The sequence below is a fragment of the Physeter macrocephalus genome, chromosome 4, assembly GCF_002837175.3.
Source record: "Physeter macrocephalus isolate SW-GA chromosome 4, ASM283717v5, whole genome shotgun sequence".
NCBI classification, from domain to species: Eukaryota; Metazoa; Chordata; class Mammalia; order Artiodactyla; family Physeteridae; genus Physeter; species Physeter macrocephalus.
The window spans coordinates 5,144,032-5,162,323 of record NC_041217.1 but is presented as its reverse complement, the minus strand read 5'-3'; the positions used below and the strand labels follow the sequence as shown (position 1 = coordinate 5,162,323).

At 36.6% G+C, this 18,292-nt stretch overlaps 1 protein-coding gene across 1 annotated transcript in view; it reads left to right on the top strand.

Moving 5' to 3' along the window:
* LOC102993205 (coagulation factor XIII B chain) overlaps window positions 1-18,292 on the top strand; it is a 38,671-nt gene that overhangs the window by 13,124 nt on the left and 7,255 nt on the right. Inside the window, exons 3-10 of the mRNA XM_024130720.1 lie at window positions 1,997-2,182; window positions 3,299-3,475; window positions 3,845-4,021; window positions 6,657-6,836; window positions 6,929-7,114; window positions 8,233-8,415; window positions 12,018-12,218; window positions 12,948-13,130. Coding sequence (XP_023986488.1) covers window positions 1,997-2,182; window positions 3,299-3,475; window positions 3,845-4,021; window positions 6,657-6,836; window positions 6,929-7,114; window positions 8,233-8,415; window positions 12,018-12,218; window positions 12,948-13,130 — 1,473 coding nt within the window. The remainder of the gene's footprint in view (window positions 1-1,996; window positions 2,183-3,298; window positions 3,476-3,844; window positions 4,022-6,656; window positions 6,837-6,928; window positions 7,115-8,232; window positions 8,416-12,017; window positions 12,219-12,947; window positions 13,131-18,292) is intronic.

The window sequence follows — 18,292 nt, the reverse complement described above, 5'->3', positions numbered from 1 at the left end:
ATTCAAAAAGAGTCATGTACCACAATGTTCATTGCAACTCTATTTACAATAGCCAGGACATGGAAGCAACCTAAGTGTCCATGAACAGATGAATAGATAAAGAAGATGTGGCACATATATACAATGGAATATTACTCAGCCATAAAAAGAAACGAAACTGAGTTATTTGTAGTGAGGTGGATGGGCCTAGAGTCTGTCATACAGAGTGAAGTAAGTCTGAAAGAGAAAAACAAATAACGTATGCTAACACATATATATGGTATCTAAGAAAAAAAAAAAGATCATGAAGTACCTAGGGGCAAGACGGGAATAAAGATGCAGACCTACTAGAGAATGGACTTGAGGACACGGGGAGGGGGAGGGGTAATCTGGGACAAAGTGAGAGAGTGGCATGGACATATATACACTACCAAATGTAAAATAGATAGATAGTGGAATTATACTCCAATAAAGAGGTTAGAAAAAAAAGAATGGGGGGCTTTTACAGAGAGTTCTGCAGGAGACAGAAAAATGCTTGACACTGGCCTTAGGAAGTATATGTAGGGTTGTTACTCTAGTATTTTATCATTTGAAAGACTCTCCTTTGTATGACCACTTCTTCTCACATAATATCCATTGAAAAATGTGTGTTTTTGAACTTTGAGTTCAAATTTGTGAAAAGGAAATCTGATCGGCTCATCTCAATATTTCATGTCAGGCTATGCTAGAGTCCAACTATCAGTGGCTTCCATGGAGTCAGGTGACCTCTCTTGATTGACACGTTCCCCAAGCTCTGTTTTGCAGAGTAAGGCGTTTTGGTTGAGTCCGTTTTATTTAGAAGAAGGGGGTATGGTGCTTATGGTGGTCGATATGTCCAGTGAATATATCTATTGGGGATAATTATCCACTCCGTGACTTGAGGACGGAGCATCAATTTAAGCATTGCACTTTTAGTATTAACATGGACCATAGACTAACTGTAATAAATACATCTCACTCATAACTAGAGCATAAAAGTTAATTAAACCTCTTAGATGAGATGATGTGAGAGCAGTGAAGTAGGACCCAGGAAAGGATGATGCAGGGTTAGCATTGCAGTGTCAGGATTGAGACACCCTCTGTGGCCAGAGTGCCACCTGTAAATCCTGCTCCACCACTGAAAAGTGGCTTAAACAGTCTCAGCTGGACTTTCTCACCTATCAAATGCGAATCATACAGCTTCGATGAGATAATCTTTATAAAGGCCTTGCCACACCCAAGTACAACATATATTTAAACTAATATTAACCTTGGACAAGTCTCTTCACTTTTCTGAATTGGTTTGTTATGAGGGTCTGTTAACGAGGCTTAAAAAATGATGAAATTCCATACAACGCTAAGGTAAATGGACTGTCCAACACAACACAGTCCCAAGTATTTAGTAAAAATTAGCTCTGTGAACTCCAAGGTTTTGAGTAGCATGTCTGTGACTCAGTCACAGTTTACATGGACTGACTATGGAGTCTAACTGTGCAGGTAGGTGATCAGAGGCTTAAAAAATAAATGAACACAGTTTTCACATTAAATTGTCTGCATGATTCTTTAAGCATCCATAGAGTAGGTATATGTGCTTTAGTTACATAATGTTAAAAATTATCAAATGCAGTGGACCCAAAAATATTAGGAACTAAACCCAAAAGAAATTCTTTCTATTTTCCATTAATGACAATTAGTTAGAGGAAGATCTCTGGATATATTTTCTAAAGTAGATGAGGTAGGGGTGGGATAACTGTGAGAACCGAAGTTAGTATATCCAAGAACTTTATTGTCAAATGGAATCAACTTTTAAAGAAATTTGATGCAGAGCATGCAGGATAGTTCCAAAATTAAATTAAATCAAGGAATTGTGGAGTGAACATTTTTCTCTCTCCTTAAAATTCCAAGAATAATATTAAACTTTTGCATTGTTAGTTTTACAACTTAGTAAAGAACAAGCTTAATTTCATCAATTTAGTTCAGAAATATTTTTTCCCCACAGAACAATGCCCGAAGCCTGACCTGAGGAACGGTTACATCTTTGACACAAAATTATTTTACAAAATTCAAGAGAACTTGCGTTATCGTTGTGCATCAGGGTACAAAACCACAACAGGGCAGGATGAAGCAGTGGTTCAATGCCTCCCTGATGGATGGTCTTCTCAGCCAATCTGTAGGAAGGAACATGGTATGTGTTTAAGAATCATCTCCTAAATCTGAAGATAAGAGCTTGTGAGTTCAATGCTTTCTTATATTGGTAGGCATTCTTGTTTAAATACAATTGTTATTTTATTATGTCTCTCGATGCAGGAAGTTATGATATTGTTTCTCTCTAATGCTGGGTGTTTCCTTAATCCAAGGATTCCCAACCTCTACCACACACCTGCTCCAGCAGTTCCTATTTTTTCCTAGTAAACAAAGAATTGGAGTGGAATAAAAAGAAAGACCCTTAATGAAACTTTCTGTCACAACATACATAAATTATTATTTCCTTCATTAGAGAAGAGTTCGAAATAATGCACATTATTTTATTCCTCAAACCAATATCAGATAAACTTTAAAATAACCCAATCAGGGACTTCCCTGGTGGCGCACTGGTTGCGAATCCACCTGCCAATTCAGGGGACGCGGGTTCGAGCCCTGGTGCGGGAAGATCCCACATGCCGCGGAGCAACTAAGCCCGTGCGCCACAGCTACTGAGCCTGTGCTCTAGAGCCTGCGAGCCACAACTACTGAGCCCGCATGCCACAGCAACTGAAGCTCACGCTCCTAGAGCCTGTGCTCTGCAGCAAAAGTCACCGCAATGAGAAGCCTGTGCACAGCAACAAAGAGTAGCCCCAGCTCACCACACCTAGAGAAAGCCCACGTGCAGCAACAAAGACCCAACACAGCCAAAAATAAATAAATAAATAAATTTATTTTAAAAATAACCCACTTATTTGAATATATATATATATGTCGTTAGTGTGGTGTTATCTATTTAAATTATACAAATCCACAGATGGGACATCATCGAAAAATCGCCAGTGCACAAGTTTTCTATTGAATTGTGGCCTTTGGCCAAATACACTAGAGTAGAATTTTAAAGACTGAAGACCGGTAGAGTTAGGATGCCGGGTGAATGAAGAAAGGGAATCCAGAGACAAAGGCAAACTTTGATTATTTTTCAATTTTGCCAAGAGTTGATTCTGTCATATATTGTTAAGATTCATAGAAAATACTTTTTGAGATTTCCTTTTAATATTCTAGGTTTAGGGATGGAGTTCATGAAACAAATGACTTTAATTTCTTTTTTTTTTTTTAGAAACATGTTTGGCCCCTGAATTACATCACGGAAATTATTCCACAACACAGAAGATGTTCAAAGTGAAGGACAAAGTACGATATGAGTGTGCCTCTGGGTACCACACAGCTTCCGGGAAGAGGACGGAGGAGGTGGAGTGTCACCCGTACGGATGGGCCCTCACCCCACGATGTGCCAGTAGGTTCTCACTTTGAAGACAACTGCTTTCACTTTGAAAACTCCCTCTCAGAAATGGGTACAAGTTGTTATGCGAATTATGTTCCTTTTTTCATATTTTTTTGCTTCTGGTTTTAATGATGTTGACAGTAGGCTTTCATCATTTCAAGCTCTCAATGAGGGAAAAATCCTTTTAGCTCAGATACTTAAATTAAAATAAGCTTAATGATATTCAATAAATATATAAATTGACAAGCTTTTACTAGGAATAACAAAATTTGGCAAAGTTGCTGATTTCTAATTCAGATATGGCAGGTAAGTAGTGGGTGAATTTTGTTCTAGCAGGAAAAATAACACTTCTTTGTTTTTTATTTGTTCTTTCATTTTTAGAATTAATATGTTCTTCTTTAAGATCAATAGAAAATGGTTATTTTCATCCTGTAAAGCAAACCTATGAAGAAGGAGATGTAGTTCAGTTTTTCTGTCATAAAAATTATTATCTAAGTGGATCTGATTTAATTCAGTGCTATAACTTTGGCTGGTACCCAGAATCTCCTGTCTGTGAAGGTAATTTTTAAAATTTCATACTCACACAAATAAAGTATCATGTCTGAATCAGCTTTAATTTCTATGAAAAAAGTCTCTGATGATATCTAATTCTTCTCCCAAGTGCTATTTTTTAAAATAAATATTGTCTTTTAAATCAGTGCTATTTTCAAGAGTCTTTAATACATTTAATCTGAAGAAATCTTAATTTGTATATTAGTTTGTAGAGTGGATATATTTTTAAATATATTTTTAAAAATCTATTATAAATTGTAAATCTCTTATTATAATGAATAATTTTTCTTGTTGGGAATTAACTAGATTCAGTTGTCCCAAGGTGGCAGGTTTGTGAAAGTACTTTCTTATTACTTAGCCACATATTCCCTGATGTGAAAATACAGCCTTCAAAACAGTGGGGTAAGGAGCAGAAAAATCAGCAGAATGTAACCCAGAGTGAAAATCAAAACTGAGGTCATCTAGTAAGAGCCACCGTCAAATGAGACGTCTATGGTTCCATTTATATCACTGGCTGTGTTCAAGCAGGTGGTATGATTACCTGTTAAGAGACATCAATTCAATAGTCATATAATCACACCTGCAATGTTATATGAAGGAGGTCCTGGTCTAGCAGAGGAAACAGATACAAGTCATTGATACAATATGACAACTGGTATAGTAAAGTCAGGTATAAGGTGTTTGAACAAACATTGAAGGTTCTGATTGATATGGTGTGGGACAGTGTTTACAGAGGTGATGGATAATGTCTGAACTGGCCCTTAAAAGATAAATAGGATTTTGAGGATTGGGAAGGATGGGGAGAGGTAAAGGGCTTGATAGCATCTATTGTCTCTGTAATGTAGGAAATAGTGTCATTATTAACAGGCAGGAGAAAGACAGGAAGGAAAACTTGGAAGAGAGTAGTGAAGATTTGAAACAGTTGCTGGGAGGAATGAAAGAGGGGTGGCCAGGTTTATGCAGTGGGGTTTCCCAGAACTGCCATCATTCTCTAAATGCACTAAACAATGACTTTAATTGTTTTTGTTAGAAATATTCTTTTAAAAACTTTCCAGTGGTGCCCAACAGCCTTGCTCTAACAGCAGAGAGGAAGATTGTTAGCAAATTACCTGTAGCATATTATTTCAAAATGAAATGGCAGACCTACCTACTTATCACCTGTTCGCCCCACTCCCACCAAGTTAAGTCAGATGCCAACATTCCTGCTATCGTTTTCTAGCAAACAGTCCTTAGATGTAGGATGGGCAGTGTAGTCGTCTGAGTAATGCCTCCCTCCCTCCCCAAAGAAGATATTCATATTCAAGTCCCTGGAACCAGTGAATGTTACCTTATAGGGCAAAAGGGACTTTGCAGATGTGATGAAATTAAGGATCTGGAGAGAGGAATAATATCTGGGATTATCCATGTGGGCCCCAAATGTAATCATAAGCATCATAATTATATAAGAAGGAGGCAGAGGGAGATTTGAGTACAGAAGATCAAGTATGAGATGTGGTGATGGAAGCAAAGGTTGGAGTGAAAAAGGAAGGGGCCATAAGCCAAGGAGTGCACGCAGCCCCCAGAAGCTTGCAGAGGCAAAGAAGCTGCTTATCTCCTAAAGGCTCCAGAAGGAACACAGCTCTCCTGATACCTTGATTTCAGCCCAGTGAAACCGATTCTGGACTTTGGCTTCCAGAAATGTAAGAGAGTAAAGGTGTGCTATTTTAAGCCACTCCATTGTGGTAATTTGTCACGGCAGCCATGGGAAGTTAATAAGTCGGTATTTTAGAATAGTTAAGAGCAGGAGATTTTAATTCAGACAGACACGGGTTTAGGAACAGATCCACCACTTACTAATAATTTACTTACTTCATAAGTTTTAGTTTCTTTGTCTATAATATGGGAGATGTAATAGTCCCCACTTAACAAAGTTATTTTAAGATTAAAGGAGATAATGAATGTAATGTGCTGGCTCTTTTAGTTTTCTATTGGCATGAACTTAACAGCTTGAAACCACACACCTGTGTCTTTCACAGTTTCTGTGGGTCAGGATCCTGGGTGTAGCTGACCTGGCTCTGTGTCCGTGTCTAGCAAAGCTGCGGTCAAGGTGTCAGGTGGAACTGCAGTGTCATCTGGGGCTGGGCTCGGGAAGGACCTGCCTTCAAGTTCACTGTGGTTTGTGGCAGCATTTGGAGCTTGGCAGGCTGCTGAGCAGAGGACTTCAGTCTCCTCCTGGATGCCCTTGCAGGCAGCCCCGTGCGCCCTGCCCTGTGGCCCACCCCATTCGGAAACTCGCGATGAAGCAGCTTGCTTCTCTTCCAAATCAGCTGGGAAAGAGCTCGGCAAGAAGGGCCTTACCGTACTGTGTTGCATCAGTATGTGCCCACGATCACACGCATCCACCCTTGTGGCTGTGTTTAAACAAGTCACATGCACCCCATCATCTTGGCTGGGTTCATTGCTTAGAAGCAAGTCCCAGCTCCTGTTCTTGGGGAGGGGCGTGACTCACGGAAGGGAGCCTCAGGATGTGGGGATCCAGGGGGTGACCCCAGTCTGTCTGCCATACTTCTTAGGGTCCTTGGCACAATGAATGTGCTTATGAAACCTCAACTATTATTTTCTGGTAATTATATGACTAAATATACTGATGTTTTTCCATAAGGAAGAAGAAATCGATGTCCTCCTCCCCCTCTGCCTCTGACCTCCAAAGTTCAAAGGTACTCAACCACTTATCGTCACGGAGAAACAGTTCGTATAGAATGTGGACTTAACTTTGAGATGCAGGGATCAGAAGAGATACGCTGTGAAAATGGAAAATGGACAGAACCTCCCAAATGCATTGGTTAGCAGTGCCTCAAATAAGCTTTCCCTAAAATGAAACCTGCGCGCATGTGCAGCTAAATGGTCTCTTCTGTTTCAATTTTCCCTTTTCAGAAGAAAAGCAGAGGATGGCCTGTGAGGACCCACCCTTGGTTGAGAATGCTGCAGCAAACCTATCCTCCAAGGTCTATTCTAACGGGGATAAAGTGACATACATGTGTGAAAGAGGGTATCACCTCCGGGGACCAGAAGAAATAACTTGTAAACGTGGAAAATGGACCCTTCCCCCTGAGTGTGTCGGTATGTGTGCTGCGTTTCACATCCAGAGCTTTGTCTAGTGTGTAAAATTGTCCTTTGTTCAATTCACACCCTTACAGCAACGGTCCATTGCTTAGAAGAGTTTGAAACACACAGATACAGCACTTACTCTGCTATTTTTCCTGAGCATATGGAGCTCTCTGTAGAATTTAACTGAATATAAAGAATTGGGAAACAAACAAGTTTTTAACATTCTGATGATAGTCCTTTTGCATCTGGCCATTCTGAGCCCTCCACCCTCGGAGCCATATACCTGCTCTTTCATCTCTCTGAAGGGCACAACCAGGGTACCACTCCTCGGTGCTACCCTTCCTGTCATCCTCCTCATTTCTTGGTCGGGCCCTGGAGAGACCTCCACAGACATGTTTACCGAGGATATCTGTTGTGTAAGAGAAAAGCTATTAAAGATGCTAGAGAAATTAGCCGAGTAGGGGAAAGACTCTGAAGACAGAGAGAAAAATGGAAATTTTCATCTATGGTTTGATTGAGATCTGAGATGAAGAGAGATGAGAAGGAAAAAATAAAAATGGATAATAACAAAGGTCAGTTTTTAAATGGACCATAATCTTTAGGTTAAAGAACACTGTTTCTCTTTCTGTACATTTTAAGAATATCTATAGCATGAGTCCTTCAGAAGCAAGAAAAGTGAAAAATCCGCTGCATACTTGTCCTTCAGCAAAACATTTGCTGTTTAGTTTGGCTTAGTAAATTTTAACAATACTTAGCTGAATAAAGTTTCTCTGATTCTGGTAAACTGAGAGATCAATTGTCCTAAATTACATAGTGAAATATTAAAGTACTATTGTATGGGCAACTGTATTATATCATTATGTTGGTATGTTTGTATTAATTTAAAAATAACTTCTTGGGGCTTCCCTGGTGGCGCAGCGGTTGAGAGTCCGCCTGCCGATGCAGGGGACACGGGTCATGCCCTGGTCCGGGAAGATCCCACATGCCGCGGAGCGGCTGGGCCCGTGAGCCGTGGCCGCTGAGCCTGCGCGTCCGGAGCCTGTGCTCCGCAACGGGAGAGGCCACAACCGTGAGAGGCCCGCGTACCGCAAAAAAAAAATAATAATAATAAAAATAACTTATTTTCTTAGGAAATACTGAAAATTGTAATTCTCCACCTCATGTAATAAATGGAGCTGTTATTGGTGGATTATTAGCAAGCTACCCAACAGGATCCTCAGTGGAATACAGATGCGATGAATATTACTTATTGAGAGGAGCAAAAATATCTCATTGTGAACAAGGAAGATGGTCACCCCCACCTGTTTGCTTAGGTAAGATAGAGAACACATTGAATTAAAAAAAATTTTCCCAGCCTTATTGAGATACAATTGACATATATATAACCTTGTGTACGTTTAAGGTGTATAATGTGATGATTTGATACACAAATACATTGTGAAATTATTACCACTATAAGTTTATTTATCCTTCACCTCACATAATTTTAGTGGTTGTTGTTATGATGAGAGCATTTAAAATCCACTCTTAGCAACTTTTAAGTTGCTCAACACACATTGGGGTGGTTTTTTTTTTAATTTTTGAATTTTATCTGATTTATTTTTTTATTTTTTGTATATATTGTTTTGTACATTAGGTCCCTGGAACTTACTCTGCTTATAGCAGGGCACATTGAATTTGTTTTACCCTTATGTTTGTATTCTTACATGATTTTCATATAATGTTTTATAGCATAGAAAAGAGACTTTTGTATATATCATTCTTCAAGTGTTTTACCTTATCGTTTCTGTCAGCAGAAAAAAATCCCTAGTATTTTAGGGTTTAGGCTATACTAGTTCTTACCCCACTGCGTTTTTTTTTTTAATGTGGTAACATAAGAACAACAAAACTTTACCATTTTAACCATGTTTAAGTGTCCATTTCAGTGGCGTTAAACATAATCACAATTGTGTGTCTGATTACATTTGTGTTGTCTTTCTCCTAACTGGAATTTCCCCTGGTTGTTTATATTCCTCGTTGTCTCTCTTATTGTCCTCAGAATGTCATTTGGACAGAAGAATAATCGATCCAATTCTTTCCTTGGTAGAGTATGTCGTTTATAGCTTTCTTTGCCACTGCTTCCTCACTTTTGTTTTATCTTGTTGAGCAGATAAAAACGTTTGTAGTTACTCTAAATATATTTCGGGAGGTTCCCTGGTGGCGTAGTGGTTGAGAGCCCGCCTGCCGATGCAGGGGACACGGGTTCGTGCCCCGGTCCGGGAAGATCCCACGTGCCGCGGAGAGGCTGGGCCCGTGAGCCGTGGCCGCTGAGCCTGCGCGTCCGGAGCCTGTGCTCCGCAACGGGAGAGGCCACGACAGTGAGAGGCCCGCGTACTGCACACACACACACACACACACACACACACACACAAATATATATATATATATATATATATATATATATATATGGGATTAAGGCATGGATTAATTAATGTTAATGTTTTCAAGTAGAAAACTGAGGCAGCTATCTAAATAATTACCTAAATTGAAATTACTTTGGGAAAACAATATTCACCTCTCATTTCAAGCCTATAGATTTGCCTCATTTTTTAACTTTGCTAGTCAGAGTTACATTTAAAAGTAACGTACCTGGTCACTACAGTTGCAAAGAACTTCTTACGTTGTGACTTCTACAGATAGAAAATCGCATGATAAACTCCCTATAAGTTAAAAAAGACATTTAGTTAAAAATATTAGCCCTTTAAACTACAAAAGCAAATCACTGTTATCTACAAGAAAATTAATAAACATACAGAACAAGCTAGAAGAAAACAGAAAATATCAGTAACCTTGCCGGAAACAAATGCTGTCAGTGACTTAGATAATGGTCTTTTACACCTTTTTCTACACCAGCTTCCAACATACATATTCACAAAAATGTATGATATCATGAAGAGGCTATGAATCTTGTTTCTTTCACTTAAACTACATTATGAACATGGTTTGATATATTTCTACATTATATTTTAATGGCTGCACAGTATTCCTTAATGCAGATATGCCATAATTTAATTAATTACTTTTTGATGGACATTTAGTGTGTTTTCAACATTTTTATATTCCACACAGTACATCTTGTACTAAATGTTTGTACATGTAAATAATCTTTATTTTTTAATAAAATAAAATTAATTCTATTTATTTCACATGTTTTGTGTTTGTTTTCAGATTATCTGAAGAGGAATTTCTGGATCAAAGAGATCTGGAATTTTAATTAAATTTCTGTTAACTGCCAGACTGCCCTTCATAAAGTTTATTCTGATTTATGATCCTAGCATCAGTGAATTAATGAAGTAGTTTCTTATTCTTTGTGAACTTGAATATCTTAATCTTTACATATTGTTAATGAAGCAATTAAATTACTTTAATTGGGTTTATTTGGGTATTAAACAGTTGACATTTTTCAATTTTCTAATGGCCACAGGTGGTTTTTCAATGAACTGATTGTTCATAGTTCAGCGATTTTTCCATACCCATAAGAGCTTTATCTATATAAATTATATTATCCATTTGACAGTCATGTATATTGCAACTATTTTTTGTTTTCCTCTTCCTTTTATTTATAGTGTTTTTAATATACATAAATTTAAGTTGTAAGTCAGCTCTTTCAGCATCTCCTTTGTGGTTTCTCTCCTTCAAGTCATTCTTAGTTTGCTGTTCACATTCACATTCAGATATATCTTCACCTGTAGTTTTTCTATTGCTCTCATATTTTCATAAACGATTTTGATGTTAAGCTTTTGTTGATGTGATTGATATTGCATCGAACGGAAGTACAATCATCTCTGAGGATAGAGACTGGACCGAAATTGTAAAGGAAAAGCTAGTAATGGAACAACCCCGTAGAAAACAATAAGGTTTAAGGAAACCTATCATTTTCTGTCTGGAACAATTGCCTCATGACATTTAGGCTTGATGCCCACAGCCTAAAGCAAATACTGAGTGAAGATCATTTATTGTCATCAGGGAAAGAGGAGAGAGCTTTGTCCATCTTACTTGTCCTGTGGAACTGAAAATACTCTCACTACGAATGGGAAAGATGGTGTTATAAGGAGCAGCCTTTCCCATCTGTGAATTATTCCAGATGTTATGAACTTCTCAACCTCCCCCCTGCTCGTCTTCCCTGCCCTTATCCTACTTCAGCCAGTCTGGGCTCATTACTCCTCCCCAAGTAAGCCAGGGGTACTCTCACCTCAAGGTAGTTCCCCGTGCCTGGAATGCCCTTCCCTCAAAAAATGACTTGGTTCACTCCTTAACCTTCTGCAAGTCTGTTCAAAGATTCCTTATTTAAGCCCGTCCCAACCACCTTACCTAGAAGCACAGTCCCCATCCCCCACGCCTCCACTATTAATTTTCCTATCGCACTTATTATATGTAGTTTAAAGATGGCCCCGAGTTATAAGATCCATATATATTTTTTCATATATTTATTAATTTATTGTTTATTGAGTGTGTCTCCCAGTTAGAAGGTAATCTCCATGAGGGCAGGGATCTTTGTTTTATTCACTGACGAATATCAGGTGGTAAGTGTCCCACAGATATGACACAGTAAATACATTTTCTATTTGAAGATTTTATTTTATAGGAAGGAAATCAGGAAGAACCTAAGTGGTTGTTGTCCCTAAACAATATTTTTAATGTTTCAAATTAAGTGGTTTTAATTTATGATATATTGAAGATAATATAAAATATATAAATTCATTTGACAGCAATAAAGTGTATCCTTTATTATGTACATGTGTGAAGAGCTTTAATAATGATAAATGGTAAATATAAAATACTGCTTTTGATGCCTGTCATAATTTTTTTTGTAAAAATATATCACTTTCATACTCGTGAGATGAGTGAAGAATTGAAAAGATCCTTTGTTTTACAGAGCCGTGTACAGTTAACGTGGATGACATGAGCAGAAATAACCTAGGCCTGAAGTGGAATTATGAAGGAAAGATCTTACATGGAGATTTAATAGATTTTGTATGTAAACAGGGGTATGACTTGTCTCCATCAGCTGCACTCTCTGAATTATCAGTGCAGTGCAACAGAGGAGAAGTGAAATATCCTTCATGTATTAGAAAAGGTAAAACAATAGTGCTTCCTGACAATTTCTTGGGTGACCAATATCACAGGTGATCAGTATATGAGTTCAAAGGATAAGACCCTCATCATCTAATCTATAAAATTGGGGATGACCTGATCAATTTCCAATCAGCACATACCCTTAAATAGGATCTATGCTGACATCTTTTAATTCCGTAAGTCAGTTTTATAAAGAGAGAACTCATGAGATTTTGTACATATCACCAGACTTTCAGAGGATGGATCACCCTCTTGTGAACAATCAACAACCCTGTAAAGCATTGTTCTCCTCAGGGTTTGCAGGGGAGCATTGTCTCAGAAGAGGGCTTAAGGTAGAGTGAGAGATTTTGTGTACTTCTTGGGCATGGGACTGTCACTTTTAATAAGGAAACAGGAAGAGAATGCATACTCTTGAGAAAGCTTGAGAAAGCATGGCCTCAGGACGGATCTTATACGCTTTCACTTTTGGCAAACAGAAAGGGGAAAAGTAAAGTCACAATTGTTAATACTTTGCTAGTTTTAAACGTGTATTTAATATTATGATATTCTAATTGCAATCATAAATTTTATGTATGAAGTTATTGCAGAAATGCTTTTGATATTTAAAAATTACTTGAGAGATGTCTTAAAAATGCTTTTACATGAAATATATTGTTTTATTTCTGTAGCGATTATAAAAGCACTGGCTGCCTATTGTAGCAATTCATTGCAGACTTTATTATTTTTGCAGAATCTAAAAGAACATGTGCATCTCCCCCACTTATTAAAAATGGAGTTATTAAGAGTTCAACTGTCAGGACCTATGAAAATGGTTCCTCAGTGGAATACAGATGTTTCGAGCACCATTTCCTACAAGGGTCTAAGGAGTCCTATTGTTTAGAGGGAGTGTGGACTACACCACCATTGTGTTTGGGTAAGTACTGCCACATATGTCTCTATTAAAATAAAACCATATTTTTCACTTCCTCTTCTCTTTGAGTTGATATAGCACTAATATAAAATTTAATTTTTGCATTTTTGTTATTTCATTAGTGTGCTTGTTGAATTACTGGTTTCTACTCTTTCCTCTAGATCATAAATAACTAGAATCCAGCTCATTCTAACAAGTACTTTTTAAGTACAAACCATACATGAGGTACTGGGTTGGTAGGACCTATAGGATGGTTAAGCTGTGCGGTGTGGGTAACCAGTCTAACAGTGGTCATTCAGTGTTATTGGTGCTGTGCTAGAAAACATGAGGACAGCGGGAAACAGATATAAGAATGGTCCCCTCAATCTGAAAGATGATAATGCCTTGTTGATGAGGCATCCTAATAAAAGTAACACTATCTCCCAGGATTCTCGGGAGTCATAAAATAGCATATTTTTAAATAAAAAGAAAATATTTCTTTGTGTTTATATCTGACTTTCATTTATTTTCTTATCTTATTTCACTGTCTTGGACTTCAGTATAATGCTGAGTAGAAGCGGTGGGTATCTGTGTTCCGATCTCATAACTGAATCTTTCAGTAATTCATCTTTAAATATGGTGTTACAAATATGTTAAAAAATCAAAATAAAGATATAGAAACCACCTATTTCTATTTTGCTAAGAATTTAAAAAAACCTTCAGTGAGTTTAATTTTAGCAATATCTGTTGAAACAATCATATGATTATTACATTTATTTTTTTCCCTGGAATTACATTGCTTCTTTTTGAATGTTAAAGCAGGATTGTATTTCTGTAATAAATCCCACACGGTTGTGATGAATTATGCTTTTTATATATTGTTGAATTTTATTTGCTAATATTCTATGTAGGATTTTTGTGACTATTTTCATGAGGGAGATTGGTTTGTTATTTTCCTTTTGGGTTTTGTATCAAGTTTCTGCTAACTTCATACAATGGGTTGGGAAGTATTCCCTCTTTATCAATTCTCTAGATCTTTTCTAAGACTGGTACAATTTCTTCTTTAATAATTGTAAGAAATCATCAGAGATGCCACCTGGGCCTTGAGGGTTTTTTTGAGGAAAGATTTTGATGACAACTTCAATTTGTTTAATAGACATTAGGTTATTATTCTCTCAGTTTCAGTAGGAAGTGGTTTGTAAGAATGTGTCCATTATATCTAAATTGTCAAGTTTGTTGACATAACGCTCATGACATCCTTTTATACTCTTTTTAATGCCTTTAGTGATGTGTCTTTTGTTATACTGCTCTGAAGAAGTATGTCTTTCTGATATATCTTGCTGAGGGTTTGTAAATTTTATTGGTCCTTATAAGCAATCAGTATCTGCATTATTTGATCCTTTCATCAAATGTTGCTATTTCATTAATTTATATTCTTGTCTTTATTATTTCCTCTCTTCTACTTTCTTGGATTTATTTTATTATTATTTTTATAGCTTGTTTAGATGTATACTTACAGTACTAATTTTCATCCGTTATGTTTTTCCCTAAAAATGAATTTAAGGATATAAATTTCCCACTGAGCACAACTTCAACTTCATCCCACACATTTTTATATTTTTGATTTTTACTATCATTCAGCTAAAAATTTATAACACCCATTTTGATATCTTCTATGCACTCTGAGTTATGTAGAAGTTTATTTTTTAAATTCTAAACATTGGAGAATTTTCTAATTTTCTTTTGGTTGTTGATTTCTAGTCTAAATCCATTGAGACATACTTTGAATTATATCTGTTCTTTGAAATTCACTGATACTTAGTCTATTACAAGCATATACTTGTTTCAGGTAAACCTTTTTACTGGAAATAAATTAATTTTGTCCTTGTTGGGTTCACTGTTGTTACATACATGTCAATTGAATTGAATTTTGTTTCTCATGTTACTAAGTTCATTCTTATCTGTCCTGATTTGTATTTGTTTGTTTACTTGTTTACTTTTCTACCAATTACCAAAAGAAGTGCATTAAATTCTCTCACTTGGTACATTTAAAAATATTTATCATGTTAGTTCTGTCAAATTTTTGTTATGTATTTTGATGCTGTTTTATTAGGTGCACACAGATTGAAACATGTTGAATTTGTATAATTTGAGTCTTTCTTTACCTATAGTAATGCTTTGTTTCTGTTTGGTTTTGCCTTAAAATCTACTTTAGCTGTACCAACTGGTGTTTGCCAAGTATTTACAAGGTGTACAATTTTTTATCCTTTAACTTTCAACTTTCTGGGTTCTTACTATTAATGTGTATGTCTTACAAGCAATATATAGTTAGTGTATGTAAAAATATACTTATTCAGTCTGACAATCATTTCCTTTACAATGGATTATTTAGTCCATTTACATATTAATGTGATTACTGATATGTTTCGGTTTATAGCTACTATCTTACTATACTAGATATATATCTTAACTGTTCTATGTTCTGTTTTCTCTTTTTTTTTTATTGCTTTCTCATGGGCAAATCAAATTTTTTGTTATACCATTTTACTCTCTCATAGCTTGTGGATTATACGTTCCTCCAGACTTCCTTTAGCTGTTATCATAGAGATATCATAATGCAAAATTGCCTTATTACAATTGAGTATAAATTCGTACTTTTACCATTTCTCTAGGACACAGAACACTTTAACTTTATTTACTCTTCCCACTTTTTGTATTGTAATGTCATGCATTTTCATTGTACATATAGTTTAAGTCCCAAAGATATATTAATATTATGTTGTCCAACAATATTCTTTTAGATTTACCCATATATTTATCAGTAATTTGTTCCTCATCTTTTCTTTTTTTTAATTTATTTTTTTATACAGCAGGTTCTTATTAGTCATCCATTTTATACACATCAGTGTATACGTATCAATCCCAATCTCCCAATTCATACCACCACCACCACCACCCCCCACCACTTTCCCCCCTTGGTGTCCATATGTTTGTTCTCTACATCTTTGTCTCAGTTTCTGCCCTGCACACCAGTTTATCTGTACCATTTTTCTAGGTTCCACATATAGGCATTGATATGCGGTATTTGTTTTTCTCTTTCTGACTTACTTCACTCTGTATGACAGTCTCTAGATTCATCCATGTCTCTACAAATGACCCAATTTCGTTCCTTTTTATGGCTGAGTAATATTCCATTGTATATATGTACCACATCTTCTTTCTCCATTCATCTGTCGATGGGCGTTTAGGTTGCTTCCACGACCTGGCTATTGTAAATAGTTCTGCAATGAACATTGGGGGTGCATGTATCTTTTTGAATTATGGTTTTGTCAGGGTATATGCCCAGGAGTGGGGTTGCTGAGTCATATGGTAATTCTATTTTTAGTTGTTTAAGGAACCTCCATACTGTTCTCCATAGTGGCTGTATCAATTTACATACCCACCAATGGTGCAAGAGGGTTCCCTTTTCTCCACACCCTCTCCAGCATTTGTTGTTTGTAGATTTTCTGATGATGCCCATTCTAAATGGTGTGAGGTGATACCTCATTGTAGTTTTGATTTGGATTTCTCTAATAATTAGTGATGTTGAGCAGGTTTTCATGTGCTTCTTGGTCATCTGTATGTCTTCTTTGGAGAAATGTCTATTTAGGTCCTCTGCCCATTTTGTTTTTTTTAATATTGAGCTGCATGTGCTGTTTATATATTTTGGAGATTAATCCTTTGCCTGTTGATTCGTTTGAGAATATTTTTTTCCCATTCTGAGGGTTGTCTTTTCGTCTTGTTTGTAGTTTCCTTTGCTTTGCAAAAGGTTTTACGTTTCATTAGGTCCCATTTGTTTATTTTTGTTTTTATTTCCATTTCTCTAGGAGGTGGATCAAAAAAGATCTTGCTGTGATTTATGTCAAAGGTGGTCTTCCTATGTTTCCCTCTAAGAGTTTTATGATGTCCGGTCTTACATTTAGGTCTCTAACCCATTTTGAGTTTATTTTTGTGTACGGTGTTAGGGAGTTCATCTCTGGGCTTCATCTCTGGGCTTTCTATCCTATTCCGTTGATCTATATTTCTGTTTTTGTGCCAGTACCATATTGTCTTGATTACTGTAGCTTTGTCGTATAGTCTGAAGTCAGGGATTCTGATTCCTCCAGCTCCGTTTTTTTCCCTCAAGACTGCTTTGGCTACAACAGTGTCTTGTAGTTTTCTGCATACACGTCTTTTGTCTCCCTAGGTAGGTTTATTCTTAGGTATTTTATTCTTTTTATTGCAATGGTAAATGGGTGTGTTTCCTTAATTTCTCTTTCAGATTTTTCATCATTAGTGTATAGGAATGCAAGAGATTTCTGTGCACTAATTTTGTATCCTGCAACTTTACCAAATTCATTGATTAGCTCTAGTAGTTTTCTGGTGGCATCTTTAGGATTCTCTATGTATAGTATCATGTAATTTGCAAACAGTGACAGTTTTACTTCTTCTTTTCCAATATGTATTCCTTTTTTTCTTTTTCTTCTCTGATTGCTGTGGCTAAGACTTCCAAAACTATGTTGAATAATAGTGACGAGAGTGGACATCCTTGTCTTGTTCCTGATCTTAGAGGAAATGCTTTCAGTTTTTCACCATTGAGAATGATGTTTGCTGTGGTTTTGTCATATATGGCCTTTATTATTTTGAGGTAGGCTCCCTCTATGCCCACTTTCTGGAGATTTTTTATAAATGGGTGTTGAATTTTGTCAAAAGCTTTTTATGCATCTATTGAGATGATCATATGGTTTTTCTTCCTCAATTTGTTAATATCGTGTATCACATTGATTGATTTTCATATATTGAAGAATCCTTGCATCCCTGGGATAAATCCCACTTGATCATGGTGTGTGATCCTTTTAATGTGTTGTTGGATTCTGTTTGCTAGTATTTTGTTGACGATTTTTGCATCTATATTCATCAGTGATATTGGTCTGTAATTTTCTTTTTTTGTAGTGTCTTTGTCTGGTTTTGGTATCAGGATGATGGTGGCCTCATAGAATGAGTTTGCAAGTGTTCCTTCCTCTGCAAATTTTTGGAAGAGTTTGAGAAGGACAGATGTTAGCTCTTCTGTAAATGATAGAATTCACCTGTGAAACCATCTGGTCCTGGACTTTTATTTGCTGGAAGATTTTTAATCACAGTTTCAATTTCATTACTTGTGATTGGTC